Below are 16,726 nucleotides of genomic sequence, written 5' to 3'. Positions count from 1 at the left end.
GTCAAGGACCAGGAGGCATGTCTGGGTAAACCAGTGGTCTAGGAGCATACCAGAGTACTGAGTGAGAAATAACTAGCCCAGGCTAACTGAAGCAGAATCAGTTCCCAGACTCAGGATGGAATCTGTGCCTGAGTCTGAGATATCTATAAATATCTACATAATGCCAGTTGAATGTATTAAAAAAGAAATGGATTAAATTAGCAAAAATGGAGGGGATCCTTATGGTCATAGCATTATCCTTTGCTATGATTCTGAATTCAGTTTAAAATCCTCAACATCCAAACATTTTATGCCACTTGAGACTCAAAAGTCATCATTGAATTATAGAATGGTTTGAGATAAAGAGACCTTGGAGATCGCCTAATTCCAACCCCCCTGCCATGGACAGGGACACTTTTAGCTAGACCAGGTTGCTCAAAGACCCATCCACCCAGTCCTTGGATGCTTCCAGGAATGGGGCACAGTTAGCAGCTTTTAGCAACTTAGAAACACTACATACAAAACAAAAAATTGTTTGTAATCCTGCTCAGCATATCCTAATGTTCAGTAAAATCTAAGGCCAATTCAACCTGGTGTCATTCTTTTCAAATAACTCTTTCTAAATTCATAGGCACTTGCTTAAGGTCCATAGAACACAATTTCTTTCTGAAGTAAGCAGGGTGAAAATTTGGTTTCTGAGAACTGCACTCTTTGCTGTACTGAACTCTGCTATTACCTAGCTGTGCAGCAGACCTGTGGAGATTGATCTAGAGATGATGGAACAACGTTGACTGCTAAATGAAAAACTGAAATATACTGAGGTGTGTTACAAACACAGTAATCTTTCTGTACGAAATCATGGCATTTCCATACTCTTTTTTTCAATTACTTAAAGATTTATTTTAAAAAATGGACTTTTTATGGATTAATAAATGCCCTATACTCATGTCACAGTAATGGAAGATTTTATCTACGTGTTTAAACAACTGTTGTGCAAAGGGAGCATTAAAATGGAGCAGTTTTCTCAATGTCTTTGTTGTCACTATGATGCAGGCACATGCTTCCTGGATTACACATTACCTGCACCTACACATCTTTGCTCTGACACACATGCAATATGTTTCACCTTAGCTGTTTCTCAATATAGCAGCTCCCTTAAGCATCAGCCAGTAACATGTGACAACTCTGCTCTAACATGCACACTTCTTGATCTTAAAGGCTCATCTATTTCATTTTTTTATTTCTCTTCCCCTTTTATCTCCAAGAGAAGTACTGTTCTATGTGGCAATGAGTGCACTATTCCCTATAGTAACACTGTAATTAGAATATCCTTGGACTGATCAATCTAAGAAACATTGTCACTTATACTCCAAATTAAAGTCTTCCAATTTAAAGTATAATTAGTACTTTAATGCTATGAATAACAGTGCATATTTAAAGTGCAAAAAATAGTAATTGTCACTGTTGACTAAATGTGCCCATAAAATTAAAATAAATTTGAAAGATGCTATTTCTTCCGTTATTAATCGAAAATTATCTTTTTTTTTTTTTAATAACAAATTATAACAAATTAAAAAAGCCCAAAAGCAAACAACTAATCTGACAGGCAAACAATAAATTCTGTTCTCACCTTGTACACTTGGTCCAGAATCTCCTGACTGGGCAGGATTTAATGCCCAATGTAGCTGTCGTTGAAACTCAGGTCGGTCTTCTGTGTGAATCAATTCAAATACACTCTGGTGTATAATATCTGACTATGAACAATAGGACAAAGGTGAGAGAGACCAACAATAAGAAAATTATATCACAATATGGTACAAGTCTCATTGACAACACTGTTATGGATACAGCAAAATCCATTTTTCTCAGGGATAAATACATACAACCACATGTAGGTGGCAAAGCTTCATGAAACAATTTTTAGCAGCACAGAGAACAGCTCAATTACACACATGACTATAAGCATGGGAAACAATAATAAAAAATATTGCCTTAGAAAAAGAAGTTCCATTACGTCAACTATTTCTTTACCTGCTTCTACCTAAGAAGGCCTGGAAATGCTATGCTTAGGTTGTGCTTAAGTTATTTAACTTCATATACTGGTAAATAAAATATTTACCACATAGTATTTGACTTGACCCACTATAGGTGCTACAGGAATACAAAAGGAGCTAAAGACCCTGAACCAAACTACCAAAACTAAGCCAAGCAGATTATAAACAGTGAATTTGCCTGAAAGCTTTGTCCCTTCTTAAGGATGCGTTCAAACATGTAATTATAAAGCCCTTATTCCAATACCAATTGTGTGGTTAGGAATGTGATCTAAATGGCAAAGGCTCAAGAGCAAGGATTAGTGCTTAAAGGAATTTAAGGGGAAAAAAACCCATCCAAAATAGTCAAGAAAAGACTCAGTTGACTGACAAGAGTTAAGATCCTGTTTCTTGGCAAGTTTCAAAAACTCAACCATTATATAAGCAGAAAATACTTAAATAAAACATAGATCTAATGTAATTGAGATGAATTGGCAGAAGCAGAAGCCTAGGTCAAATTTTGCTATGACGAATTTCATAAAACAATCAGTATTTTCCAGAATAAATTGCCAGAAATGCTAATTTTTGTAACTTTAAGACTTTACTTCTATATCATGCACTTGATTTACTAGCATTACCTCATGAATGTTACAACCAATTTGTTTTCCAAGCTTTTTTCTTTTTTTATTCCCCAGCACTGAAGTAATATGTATACCCAGGAATAAAAATGGGGTTATTTGAAATATTTTCTTTTACACAAACTTTCCCCAATCTCTTATCAGTTACGTGAAATTGAGGACCAAGCAAGGTTTCTTGCTATGTTTAGACAGCAGCTGAATCTATCAATATGCAGTATTCATGGATATACTTGGAGAACTATAACTACCATCTTCATTCTATCATTTTCACATAAAGTAATCCCAGGAGTTTTCTAAAAAAGGCAGAATTTGCCTGCTATGCCTCAGTCTTTAGTACTTTGGCACCTGGTTTTCAAGCCCAGTGAAGTTGGCCATATGTAATCTGCACCATAAATAGTAAAAAACAAATGCTTATCTTGAAATTAATAATTGAATAAATAAACATGAGCAAGAGAACAAATTCCAAAAATACCAAAATCAGTCACTTGATATTTATAAATCTCAAGGCATATGGAAATAATTTTTCATGAAAGGATTCTATTAAAATAATTACCTTCCCATTGAATTATGTCTCACTCAGCATCATAAACTGGGTAACACCACAGTATAAATTTCAAACAGTTGTTCCAGTAAAGAATAATTAAGTGTGAAAATTTCCTATCTTGCCTAACTCAACTTTGGAAATTATATTCCTGTTGTGCTTGGCCTGACATCCTGGCTATGGAAGCGGATAGAAAATGTGGTTTCAGAAAATATGGTTTAAAAGTAATTCAACCTAAAGTACCTAACTGAGAGTTTTATTACAAAAAAATTTTAAGGCCCTAAATATGAACACTGATGTTCCCTGAAATTAGGCAAAACTTTTGAAAAAAATAGAAGAAAAACATAAACTTACTTGTTGGAATCCCAAGTAGTCTTGGATAGTGGAAGAGACGTAAAACACCAGAGCATCTGCTGTAACGACTAACACAAATCCATTTAATGCCTGGGGAAGAAACACGGCAATCTGTCAGCTTCAGAGATAAAATTCCAGACAATTATTGTGTCTCTAGGTCTACCAATAAAATGTGAAGCATGCAAAAGCACATCATTATCTGACAGCACAAACAGCATTCCTCATTGCATCTCTCTATAGTGTAAGTGTTAAAATGAAGAAAACTGGATCTAACGAAAAAAACCCAAACTTTATTTAAAATTCAGTGGAGAAGATAATCCGTGTTGATGACTTTTCAATACCCTTGATTGAAGAAAACAAGGGACATATATGAAGAACTATAAGTTTATCTAACATCAACCACATTTCACAATGTTTGTGTGCCTCAAGGCTTGGATACCCCCAGTGCCCACAGCACAAACGAGAGCCATGTCACAAACCCAGTCCCAAAATCCATTCTATTCATAGTGCAGACAGGCCACTGAGGACAGGAAATCAAGCTATCAAGATCCCCTATATAGTCCAACAAAACATTTTATAGTTTACTTAAAATAGAAAACCTCTGCAAAAGAAGACTGTTGCAAGTAAACAATGTTTTTGAAGAGATTTCCCCCTCGGTGGAGCAGCAGACCAGGCGGCTCCACACTCAAAGTCACGCAAAGGGCATTTATCTGCACTCCAATCAATAGGGTCCATGGCAATTGTTGTGATAGCAAACAGTACATTTGTGACTTGGCAGCTCATCTGAAAGGTGCCGATTTACTTCTATGGATCTCAGTCAAGATTTAACAAAAGGCAGTCTCTAGGGGCTGGATTGAGTATATTGTGCCACTTAATTTCCTCAGCTGCATTCAAAGGCAAATTTGGCCAGCATACTCAACACTATTTTTTTTAAGAAACCTCTTTATTTATGCAGAATTTTTGTGCATAGAAAATGCAAAGTAGGTGAAGGATATCATATATCCTACTGCAACAAAGTAATAATATATAAATGAAATATCTTGTTAAATGACTGGTCTTTAAATGCTGTGAACCACTCCAATTTTATGTGTAGGTATTATTTATTCTGCTCTCATAAACAATTGTTAGCTCAACAAAAACTCCTTATAAGTTTAGTAAGTTTTACACGAATAAAGAATGAGATAAAAAATCAATAATAATCTGGAATGAAACAGCATGGCCAATCCAAGAAATGTTGAGTGGCTACACAGAATCCTTGGTTTTGATGAAGCTCACAGTAATTCCATGGTTGCAGGATGCCGCAGCGGCAGGTGTCCTCTGCTGACCTGTTCTGCAGGGCATTTCACCTCAGCTGCTTGACACAAAACATCTGCAAGCTGCACAGCATCTAACTTCGTCTCAAATGTTAAAATTGGTTATTCTGGTCCGTTTCATACAGAGCTACCTACACTTTCTGTGCCTGGAATTCAATCATATTTTGCACTGGCCCTGGTACACAGGTCATCTCGAACCAGGATTGTTACTGAGATAGCAATAAGCGTTATTTAAGCCAAACATTCTGTAAAATGCATATATCTGGATAGACCAATAAGTGGGAGAAGAGTTCTAATGGAGGTTTTTGCAATATGCAATCCAAAAATAATTATCTGAAAACACATAATGAAATTTCTCAGTGAGCGCATTATTCTGGAGAACTGAAAATGATATTTGTGCCTATAAAATACTCTCAATGCTCCTAATAAAGAGGTAATTACAAAGTTGTTCATTATTGTTGAGAATTAAGTTTTTAAAATTTATTAAAGGTCATAATTTTTCTTTCACTTTTTTTTAATAAACTTGTTTGGGCTGCAATGGATTTTGTATTTAAAATAAGAATTTGAAATAATTTAAATGATTTTAAAGGAAATTTAGCTTGCTTTTACGAAAGACACATTTATGTATTTGATCTCTGCTTCCAAAACATATTGAATTGGTAAGACAGTTTCTATGTTGGAAATTAAAGACAATTTTCTGTTTGTTAAGAAGCAAGCAAGAACAACTGATGAACAAATAAAAGCAATTACAAACAATAGGGTGTTTTTTCATATCACCTTGGAAAAACCAAAAAAAGTAGAGTGATAATAAAAGGAAAACATTCATCATCAGTTATCATTTATTCACCTGTGTAATGCAAAACACTTCTGAGCATAAGTGGAAGGGAAGGACTTTGCCAATATTTACAACTTACTGCTTCCCACTATCTTCTGGAAAATAGTGGGAAGCAGTAAAATTCCCAATTTCATCACACTCATGACTTGTTACATAACCTAAGAAAACTCTATCTGATAATCACTCTCATAAATCTTTTCACATATATAAAATATTCACAAAACAAATTCATTTAAGAAATTCGGTTTATTTACTTCCCAAGAGGGGCAGAATTTTCAGTAATAACTATATCACCCACTTAATTTTCATACTGGAAAAGAGTTCCCTCATATCACTTCCAGTCAGAAGTCATAATCCTCCCCCCCCATATTTCAGATTAAATAGATGTCTCCAATATAAACCATATATTTCAGCTTTTTAGGTTCTTTTATGTTTAAAAGAAACTGCTCACTGGCAGTAACTCCACAACAGTTCTTTGTCATACTCTATTAAGGCTAGAAATAAATGTCCTAGTTTTTTAAGTTGGTTAGGAAAAAAATTTCAATTAGCAGCAATTTAAAATAATTGTTTTGTGGGATTCTAAGAACCTGTTTTCATTTCTAATCTTTGAACACTGAAATTCAGTTTGTTTGAAGGAAACAATTGGCTATGACTGAACAATTTTTCACTTCTGGTAGATACATCAGTGAAGAAACCTGTATAGAAGACAGACTAACAACATATTTCAAATGGAGCTGCAGGTCTCCATAAAATCCATTCTGTGAAACTAGTTAGAACATAGTAATACCTATATTTGTAATTTTTTGAGTTTAATCTGGACTTGGTAGTATAGAATTATCCATAAGCTTTGACACTCTAGGATATTAAAACAGGCTAGACAATTAAAAAAAAAAAACTACAGTTTTTAAATAAATATTTTCAATTATTTAATATAAAAGCTATTCAAAGTATTTTAAAATTTGTCCTGAATCTACACTGTATGCTGAGTTCTTTCAAACCACTGAGAAAGCAAGAGCTTTCGGCAAGCCCAAGGTCTTTGAAGTTAAAAATTGTTTCTTTCAGACAATTAGTCACCAAATTTAGAGTAAATCAGTAACTTATCTGTCCCTTATAAAAACTGTTCCTTTATATTAACATCTTTATTAACAACAGATGCAAAGAAATGGGAACCTCCCCAATAAACTACATAGAAACACTGAAGAGGAGCCCATATTCTAACATACACTCTAAAAGTCTCTGCTACCAAAAAAAAAGCAAGATAATATTACCCTAAAGAAAATGAGGAAAGAATTTCACAATAATAAAACTTCTTCTATCTTATCACTGAGTATTATCTAGTATGCTAAATACAGGTGTTTGGTTTTATAAAATTTAAATCTTTGAAAAATATGTCTATTGCAAAACATACCTGTAAGAGGAGTTCTCCTTCCAGGATCTGCATCCCTTCTCCACACTTTCCTGTTCTAGAGGTTTCCTGAATGCCATTTCTTTCTGGTCTGGTAGAGCTAGATGATTTCAATGCAACTAGAACAAAGAAAATAAAAAAAATTGAGTGATCTTTGAAAGGCTCTATAGAAATTTAGGTAATGATCTGCTATTTTGTGTAAGAAAAAAATGGATTTAAATATATGCATTTTTATAAATTATAAATAAAATCTAATGAAATATTTTTGTTTCCATATCATACTTTTTCCTTACCTTAAGAATGAGCCCTCCAATTTTGTCATCTTTCTCTTTTCTATATATAATACTTTCACAACAAAATCATTATTCTTACAAATCAACCCAAGCGTCATAATTTTATACCTTTTCTCCTTCTTGTCCTTCTCTTTACTATAAGACTCACTTCCAGTTTGTCACTCTTGTGACAAATAAAGGACATTTTTGTTTTCATAGACCATCCTCCCATGACGGCAACAACTCTGTGTTAAGGTAGGGAAATCTTATCCCACCTAATTTCAGACATCAAACTATGGTTCATCAGACAGGTAAAGCCTGCTCTAGACCTAAGGCTCTCTTCAGGGTAAGGAAGCAAAGAAACATGAACCCTAAATTCATGGCACATAGTAAAAAATCCCAACAAAACAAAGAAAGGTATTTAAAACAAAAAGATGTGGGTATTTTCTGTCATAGTTAAATCTCAACCTTTTAAACAACTCTTTCCAACTGCAGATAAAATACTATAACAATGAATCATCATTATTCAGATCACAAATATATCTAATCGAAAGAACAAAATACCCAATGACTAAGAAATGAAGAATCAGATCATATTGCTGTGAAGTTTCCAAGAGACATTCCCATCTCTGCATCCTTCTAATAAAAAGGATGCTGTCAAATAAAGCTACATACTCAAAGATCATCCATAACTCAGAATTTCCCTACTCTTCAATGCTCCAAAAGAGAGGAGGAAAAGAAAGAAGTCTTCAAATTAGTCTGAGTGGGTCTGTAGTGTCTCAACAGCTTCAAATTACTTGAGCAATTGTACCTTAAACCTTTTATAAAATTAAAGGCCACCACCTCCCAGCCCCAGAATGCCTATGATGCAAAGCAAAGGGAAATTTATAATAGAATAAAACTTATAAAAACAACCATACTTCTGTAAAATACAAGTTTCTCACAATGATGGGATATTCAGCCTAAATTTCAAATTATTTTTGAATCTGCCAAAAACCTTCATTTTTCCATTGTTCAGAACTTTATTCAAGAATCCTGAAGAACTTCTGTTCACTCACTTTTAAATTACATTAAATTATATTTTACACTATATATATTACCTGAAAGATAAATGATGCCTTTCCCGTTTTTTGAAGCTATCATGGTAGCTAAGAACTTTCAAGCCAGACAGTTTTCATTAAAATATACCTCAAAGGCACCACAGAGGAAAAATCTGTTTTAAAGAGACATTAACTGATTAATCAGATCAGAAGGTATCTAAAGGTTTGCTTTGAAATGAAAACCCTAATGCTGTTTTTCCTACAAGGTAGTCAAAATGTCCTGCAACAGGCCACAGGGAGGTACAGTCACAGCAAATTCATGTGAATACATTACAAAGCCAATTTTTTTTCTAGCACTATTTCAAAAGTATATATATAGAATATTCACTAAACATCCCTGAAGCCAACAAGCAGTAGAAGAAAACGTTTCAAAATGTATCTTATATGATTATTGAACAAGTCCAAATTCATCTGTGAAAGCTGCAAGCCTAATCACCCTTGCCATTCTTCAAAATACTATATGTCATTAAATACAAGTGAGTTTTTTCTTTTATAATGTCTAATAGGGTTAAATACTGTCTGAGAGATAAAATCTGTCAGGGTTCCTGACTCAAACATAGCCAATGCATTGGTGGCTGTATTCCTCCTAACTTTCAAGGTGCACAAGAGGTAAGTGTCATTTTAAACATTTTCCAGAATTGGTATCTACACCTTTTGCAGAAATCAGAATGTGCATGGAATCAAGCTGTTTCCAACTAAGGCCCATGGAAAATCGCCAATAATTGAGATTAGAGAAAATGGAAGATACAGTGGAAATTAGAGCTGTATATCCATAGTTTGGCATGCAATTCATGTAAAAAAAATGAAACAAATCCAAATTTTCCCTTTTCTGACAGATAACTCACAGGCCTGTCAGTGCCAAGTCCCTGACACTGAACAATCCCAGATACCAGGGTGCACACTTGTAATGTGTGCTTCTACACTGTCAAAATGAAGGCCACCAGAAACAAGGAGCCTTATATCATGGGAGGAGCACCTTGCTAAGCAGCAGTTCAGAACAGACTTATCTAGACAATCAGGTGGTCTCAGAAATACCAGCTAGAGACATACTAATAGGTAATGGAAAGGAGAACTAAATCTTAAAAAGCATAACTCATCAAAAAGTAATATTACAGTCAACATCACACAACTTTAACCAGCCATGTGTGTTCTGCTAGTTCTCACAGTCTGTCTTACTCATGTCATCAGACAGAATAATCTCAGTAGTTCATTACTTTATAGTCTTTGAATATCTGAATTAAATAGAATGCATTGTGTGCTATCCTTGCTTAATTTTCTTACACAGGAAATTAAAACATGAATACCCCACAGAGTAAAGAGGAAAAATCTGTACACATACTCTAGATTATATTCACCATCAAATTACTTCTCATAATTTCCCATTAATAATTTTAAAGCATCAAAACTACAGCAAATTTGCTTATACTTGTAAAAAAACTCAAAACCAAATGAGCAAACAAACAAAAAACCCCAAATCAAAAAATATCTGTTAAACAGCTTGAGCAAGAGGGTTGCATAGTAAGCACCTCCTTTCCAAGTAGGTTAATGATTGTCATTTAATCCTATGTCCTGCAATAAGTATTATTTCCATTGCCTAGACTTCCCTGATTTGAAGTACAAGTTAAATCTCAAAGACAACTAGATAGTGACATTTAATGGATGTTTCTAGACATAAATATATATATATTCTGATACATTTGTTTTATGATTGTGAAATGCTTTAGAACACAAGCCAGCAAATGTAAAAGACAGTTGCTTTTACCTTACATCTACAAAGATAAATTCAATAACAATGGTTACATCAGTATATGCCAGCTTCTTATCTCTGACTTTAACCGTTACATTCAGGTGATAAGAGACTTATATGGAGATGCAGTGTACTTTATTAGACTAAGAGTATGGAGTGGGGGGAAAAAATGTTTGACATACAACTACTTCTTCAGGTCTGAAACAGTTCTAGCAATTGAGTTCTAACTGCTGACAATAGCCGTCTTTCATTTTAAAACCATAAAAGTACTCATTAAAAAATCACTTGCGTAAGAAGAACAGGTATTAGGTGGTCTCCCTTCTTTCCAAGGACCAATAGTCAGTATGAGAAACTTCATGAATTATAAGCAGTTTGCTGAATCAACTAATAATTCATGATAGAATAATTTCATTAATTATCGGCTAAGATATTCAGAAAGTAATCTAATATGAGGAAAATTATTTTAAAAATAATTCTATCTACTGTCTCATTTAATTTCTATGCTGTTCTTAAAGACTGCCTGTAGTCCAAGATGAAAAATGTCTTTTTCACCTTCAAATACCTGATCTCTAGTGTTTATATTTGGTAGGTATGCTCTCCTCAAGCTCCAACCCACAACCAACATCCTCTTCCTTCCAGGCTGTCCCTCCTGCTCTCAATAAGAGCCCCTGCCACGAGTTCCTCACTTGACAGGCTGCTGCCCTGAAGTCCCAGCTCCATTATTGCACCCACTTCAATGACCAGGCAGCCATCTGTAGCTTACAGAGCACCTTCAACAGGAATCCCGTAAATGATTATTCCATATTCTCTTACCAGAAGTTAACAACAGCAGAGAATTGCAAAATTGTCACAGAGCAAGTGCAAATAGACTCTAATTGATGTAATTGAGAGGGCCTTACTTGTGCTAATTGTTGCAAAGTTAATAAAGTAAGTGGAGATGCAGAGAATTCACCATAAGGCATAAGGCATCGTGTTAGCAATTTTATAATTATTAAGTTTCTGAAAAACATTTATGCAGAAGGTTGATTTAAGACATACATACTTGAAATTGTTGAATTTACTATTACTTTAAGAATACAGTTAAGATAGTTAAATTACTTAAAGACAAAGGATTCAAAAACTCTTCCACTTCCCCCATTCATAAAAGAAGGGAAAACCTACAGCACTTATACAAATATTCAAAAGAAATATCAATAACAACAAAATCTAATAAAAATACATTTCACCTCAATGTGACTAATATTTTATGTAATAATCAGTTGCCTGACCATAAAACTACATAGCAGTATCCATCCAACATAGTGGGTATGAGGACACTGTCATTACTCAACTTGGCCAAACCAAGATTATTATACTGTTTTCCTCAAATCTAGAAACTACTAAATTGGGTAAAAGGTACTCTTTTTTTCCCAAGTACTAAGTAAATAAGAACTGAGTAAATAAGAAAAATAACTAGAAGTTCTTTTTTTCTGTTTTGAGTGAATAAAGAAGCTTTTCTGACACAAATACACATTTGCTGGTGTTCAGCTGTGAAGTCTGGAGAGATTTTTCTCCACTGAAACCTGAGCATTCGCACACCAAATGTCTCCTATTTGATTATCAAAGGAGTGAAAAAATGTATGATTAAGCTTTCCATCTCAAAATTCATCTAATCCAGCCACGTGTTATTAGAGTGCTGAATAAAACCATTTCAGCAACTGCTGGCTGAAAAGCTTTATGGAAACCATACCCCAGTACAATGTGTTTAGAACATTTTCCTACCTTTTCTTCCCCAAAGAAAAAGCATAGCAAATTGTTTTGGAGGAGCAGGGGTAGCTCAGTAATGAGAGGTGTAAAGAACAGAATATCAAGATGCCAAATTTTAAACAGACCTTTTAAAATCATACTGAGAGTCAACAAATTTCTTTGAATCAGACTTGAGATAATTTTTACTTTTAGGTGAATGATCTGTACAAGGCTAAACATGTATTGAAGCAACACTTGTCTAATATTGCAAGTATATCACTAGCACATCAGTCATGCAGGGCTGGAATTTAATCTTAAAGAGCTTCCCAGAACTGCTTTAAATCAAATTTTGGCACGGCTTCCAAAATCCGGCCAAACAGGTCAAAGTTTGCAGTCAAAGCCAACTGAGACCGTTTCATAACCTTTTCAGCAGATTTATAAATTCTCCTTGTCTGTTCTAGATTACTGTACAAAAACAACAGTTCTCTTGAGGGGGGTGGTCTTGCTCCAGCAACAAATGCTGAGCTTCAACACGAAGGTCACCAGCTAACACAAGACAAGGAGGGCACTACTGAGAAAACAGTAGTTTAATATTAAACTCTTGCCTAAATCATTAACATAGGCTAAACTGTTTATACTGGTGAAAGATCCATTTTAAGTGGGAGAAAGTATTATATATACACACCCATGTATCTACATGCAACTTTATCTATTTCCATTACTTAAGATATATAAAACATTTTGCACCTGCCACCTCTGACACTGTCAAGGCAAAAATGTTTATGAAAGTTAAGTAACACAAGGAAAAAATGCAACTAATTATTTTTCTAGGAAGATAAAAGATGCATTGACTGCATATTTTGTAAATAGCTAACTTTTAGATAGCAAAACCTATAAATTTTAGTAATAAAATTTGTGAAGGATTGCTCTGTATTCAGAGATACAAGACAAAATAAATATCATAATTAGTTCTAAAGTCAGTTATGTTACATGAGGCAAGACTGACTTCTGTGTAGCTCCATTTACAAGCAAAACAAATTACATATAGGGGAGAAAAAGTCTTCACTGTGTTTTGCATCCTTAAATTTTCCATTTTCTACCTTTTCATTTATGATTCTGAATAACTGTCAAGATAGATTTACAGTGGGTCTTCTTGCTTACATGTCTGAAGATGAAATAATTTAAGAGCAGTCTTCTTGGTAAATGTATTATAAATTACAGGTCAGCTTCTAAATTACAGTAAACTGTGCAATGTATAACAACTTGTGTTCTCCATTACTACTGATACACCAAAATGTAATAAATACATTAATAAAAATGTAAAAATACATAACTTTTCTGATGTGCAGAGTGACATCAGAAGATTTCAAAGCAATATCAGAAGAAAACAACTTACAAAAGTAGTTATGGAAGTTGAATAACCAGATTTTGTAAATATAAGCAAAATGAGGATGAAATTGTACATTTGGTGGTAATAACAAAGGATACGTTTTTTACCCCTTAAGCATCAACGAATGAACCTAATTATGACAATACTGAAACTGCTTTCAAATAATATATTTTAAAGCAGAAAAATTACCAATAACACATATTCAGGAGCTGCCTTTACTTTCTAGAAAAAAGCCCAACATAGTTTAAAAACTAGTTACAACCAACCTTCAGCCTCAGAAGCCATGGTACATTGATTCATAAGCATATTTTCAGCTAATGTGGAAGCATATAAATATGTTTACATATTTAGGAAAAGCTACTGAAAGAACCAATAAGCTACAGAAGACAGGTATTCTTGGTTTGGCCTCAAAGAAATTATTCATGGTTCAAGAGAGAGAAAATGTCATGAAGCAGCTATCACAAGAGGATAAATCATACCACCATGAATACTTTAAAGAAACGTTAGTAGGTTATGGTTGGCGCAAAAAGAAAAAAAGAGTCTCAGGGGAAGTAAAACTTTAATAAAAAGTTTTAACTGAAAAATTATTTCCACTTCTTAGAAAAGGAGAATGGTACATGGGTACGTGGTCAGGTTCTGGGCATTTCCTGGGCTTTTGAGAGTCAATCACTTATCTGTTGTACAGATACAGATTGCTTAATGATGTTACAAATCCCTAGAAATCAAACATTTCCAGGTGTGCAGATTTTGTGACTGCAACCAGAGCCCAGCAGTGCCACAGATGCACTGGATGCACTACAAGCTCTGTGCATGTGCACCCCTCCATTTCCAATCATCCAGTACTTCCTTTCTAGCCCAAATTCAAACCAAATAAAATGCACGCTCATCAGCTATACAATCAGACACAGCAGACAGCACAAGTCTACCCATCTGTGACAATGCTCAAGTATAAAACAAACTTTATTTAAGGGAGGAAGAAATGTAGGGCTTGCCCAAAAATGCTTAGGCTAAGAACAGGAAATTTTCATCTCCAAAGCAGATGATTCCAAAGGTTAAAAGTTCCTTAATACAAAACTTTTCAATAGAAATTGTTGGGAACCTATAGTGGCTGTCACCAAAGCACTTACTGCAATATAGCCATATGTATTTGCTAGACTATGGGGAAATATTTATACTTTTGGCATAATCAAGATAAAGCAATTTCAATATTAAGTTTCTAGTAAGAATCCTACTTGAACATTTCAGAGAACATGGATAAAAGCAGACCTACAAACCAAAAATAAACCAGTAAATATTTTGTCAGCATTTGACTGAAATTACTCAAGGTACGGCTCCAGAAGGCTTCCCAAGGGCCCTGCTGTACTTACACTTCAGACATGTCTTCATACATATTTTACACTCAACAAGAGAAAAGTGCAGAAGTGGTACACATTACTTGAATTGCTGCAGGAGTCTAAAATAGTCTCTTCATTGCAATCAATATATAACAAATATACACGAAGAATAAAAGCAGCACGCAACATTTTTCTCAGTACCAAATACCACAATTTTTGAGCGTGTGATATTTCAGACTGACCTAACAAAACCCATCTAAATTTAAAATGACCTTGTGTTTGCCCTACCATACAAAAAAGGTCCAAAGTGAAAAATACTATTTGTCATTTATCTGTGATCAACTAATACACTTAAATAATTTAGCGTGAAATCTATTTTTGGCATGAGGAAGTCTGTTGCTTGCCCTTTCAAAATTGACATGTCTGGAGTTCAGATCAGTTCTACTTGGTTTCCAGGTCTATGGCAAGGATACGTTTCCAATGTTCAGAGTTATAAATCATAAAACTGACAAAAACTTGGCAGGAGTGTCACCTTTTTTCCTACCTAAACTTCAATCAAATTTCATTGGCCAAGACTCAAAGGGAGCCACAAATTTGCCAGAAATTACATTTCTGAATCACAAAATTATTTATAAGATAGTAAATGAGTACACTCATTTGTTCTACTGGGGGAAAAAAAGAAACAATCTTTTCTCTGAATCTAATTTTGCTACTCAGTAAAATTTACCAACACTAACAACAAACAAAAGCAGAAAAAACCTTTAAAAAGTTTCAAAATTCTACAGCTTTTGTTGATAAACCACCATATCCTAGAAATACTGTACTGTAGTATTTTAATTCCCCTTACTTTATGATATTTTATACTTGAACATACTATTAAAATATGTATATTTTAGTGAATAGGATTTTGATTTAAATTTGCAGGCATTTTTCATTTTAATAATTATTAAACTACATACATATAAAAAATAATACAAGGCCATATCAGCTACTTTTCAAAATATCTTGTAGTTACAAATGGTGAACTAGCAAGTTGGTAACTTATCTGCTGTTTTACAAGTTGTGGGTTTAGTGGACCACAATTTAAATCCTAAAACTCATTTATAATAAAACAAGGAGATATATTTTAAGAGTTGGTTGTACTGAAAAGTTATGTTCTGCTAAATGCATGACTACATGTGTAAATTCTAAACAGGAGGAAGAAAACCATAAACTTTTCCTTTCTAGCACCTGAAATATGGGAAAGCCTGTATGAAAAATTTCTAACTCTTCCTGGCATTATTTTTATACCACCAAAAAGCCTCTTAGAAGAAATTAACTCTAACCTCAGTCTCCTATGGAAAGCTGAATAGGTAACAGCAGGTAACCAGGACAGGAATTAGATCTTACCTAATGAGTTTATTTATGATGGGCTAAATGTGTAGCAACTTCCTGAGCCAGAATTTGGACAAGATATTGGGTCTCCACTGTTATTTTGGAGAAATATCCAAAACCTCATGTTAATATCCTAAAAGAATGATGATTTAACTGCAACAGCCTGCAAAAGCGGCAGCTCTCTTTCTCCATGGCTTCAATCATGGCAGCACTTTAAGACAGCAGAAGTTTACATCCAAAAATGAGTAAGGCAATAAAAAGTGCAGAATCTCTGGCTTAGGTATATTTTTCACACAGTACCAGCCCCTATTATACTTCTCAAGCAAATACATAATTATAATATACACTATAGCATATACATGAGGCAGGCTGGGTGGTAGGCAGGCAAAAAAGAAAAAGACTGAGAGGCTGAAGACAATGAGGAAGTTATCAAAAATATGCCTAAAAGTTGAGAGGAGGAATGGTTTTGTGGTTCTGACATCACCTTCCTGTGCGTCGTGGTGGAAATCATACAGGCACTGTACACTTTATTTCCTTAACCATGAAGCCAGAACAGGAGCACTTCAGCTCCACCAGCACTGCAAGGATAAATGCAGTAAAGATTTGGAAGTTCAGATTCTCTAACTGGGAGAGAGTTCAGTGCTCCATGTAAAAATCACATTAGATGACACAAGGCTTAAAGCTTATAA

The 16,726-nt window shown here is 34.3% G+C and overlaps 1 protein-coding gene across 1 annotated transcript in view; it reads right to left on the bottom strand.

The window, feature by feature from the left end:
* The window catches only part of AHR (aryl hydrocarbon receptor), a 61,711-nt gene that overhangs the window by 16,158 nt on the left and 28,827 nt on the right, over positions 1 to 16,726 (bottom strand). The window contains exons 3-5 of the mRNA XM_058029352.1: positions 7,099 to 7,214; positions 3,543 to 3,632; positions 1,610 to 1,733 (exon numbers count right to left, since the gene is read on the bottom strand). Coding sequence (XP_057885335.1) covers positions 1,610 to 1,733; positions 3,543 to 3,632; positions 7,099 to 7,214 — 330 coding nt within the window. The remainder of the gene's footprint in view (positions 1 to 1,609; positions 1,734 to 3,542; positions 3,633 to 7,098; positions 7,215 to 16,726) is intronic.

This window comes from Melospiza georgiana, chromosome 1 (assembly GCF_028018845.1).
Source record: "Melospiza georgiana isolate bMelGeo1 chromosome 1, bMelGeo1.pri, whole genome shotgun sequence".
Taxonomy (NCBI): domain Eukaryota; kingdom Metazoa; phylum Chordata; class Aves; order Passeriformes; family Passerellidae; genus Melospiza; species Melospiza georgiana.
The sequence above is the reverse complement of the archived record's forward strand: the minus strand, read 5'-3'. Positions and strand labels throughout refer to the sequence as shown.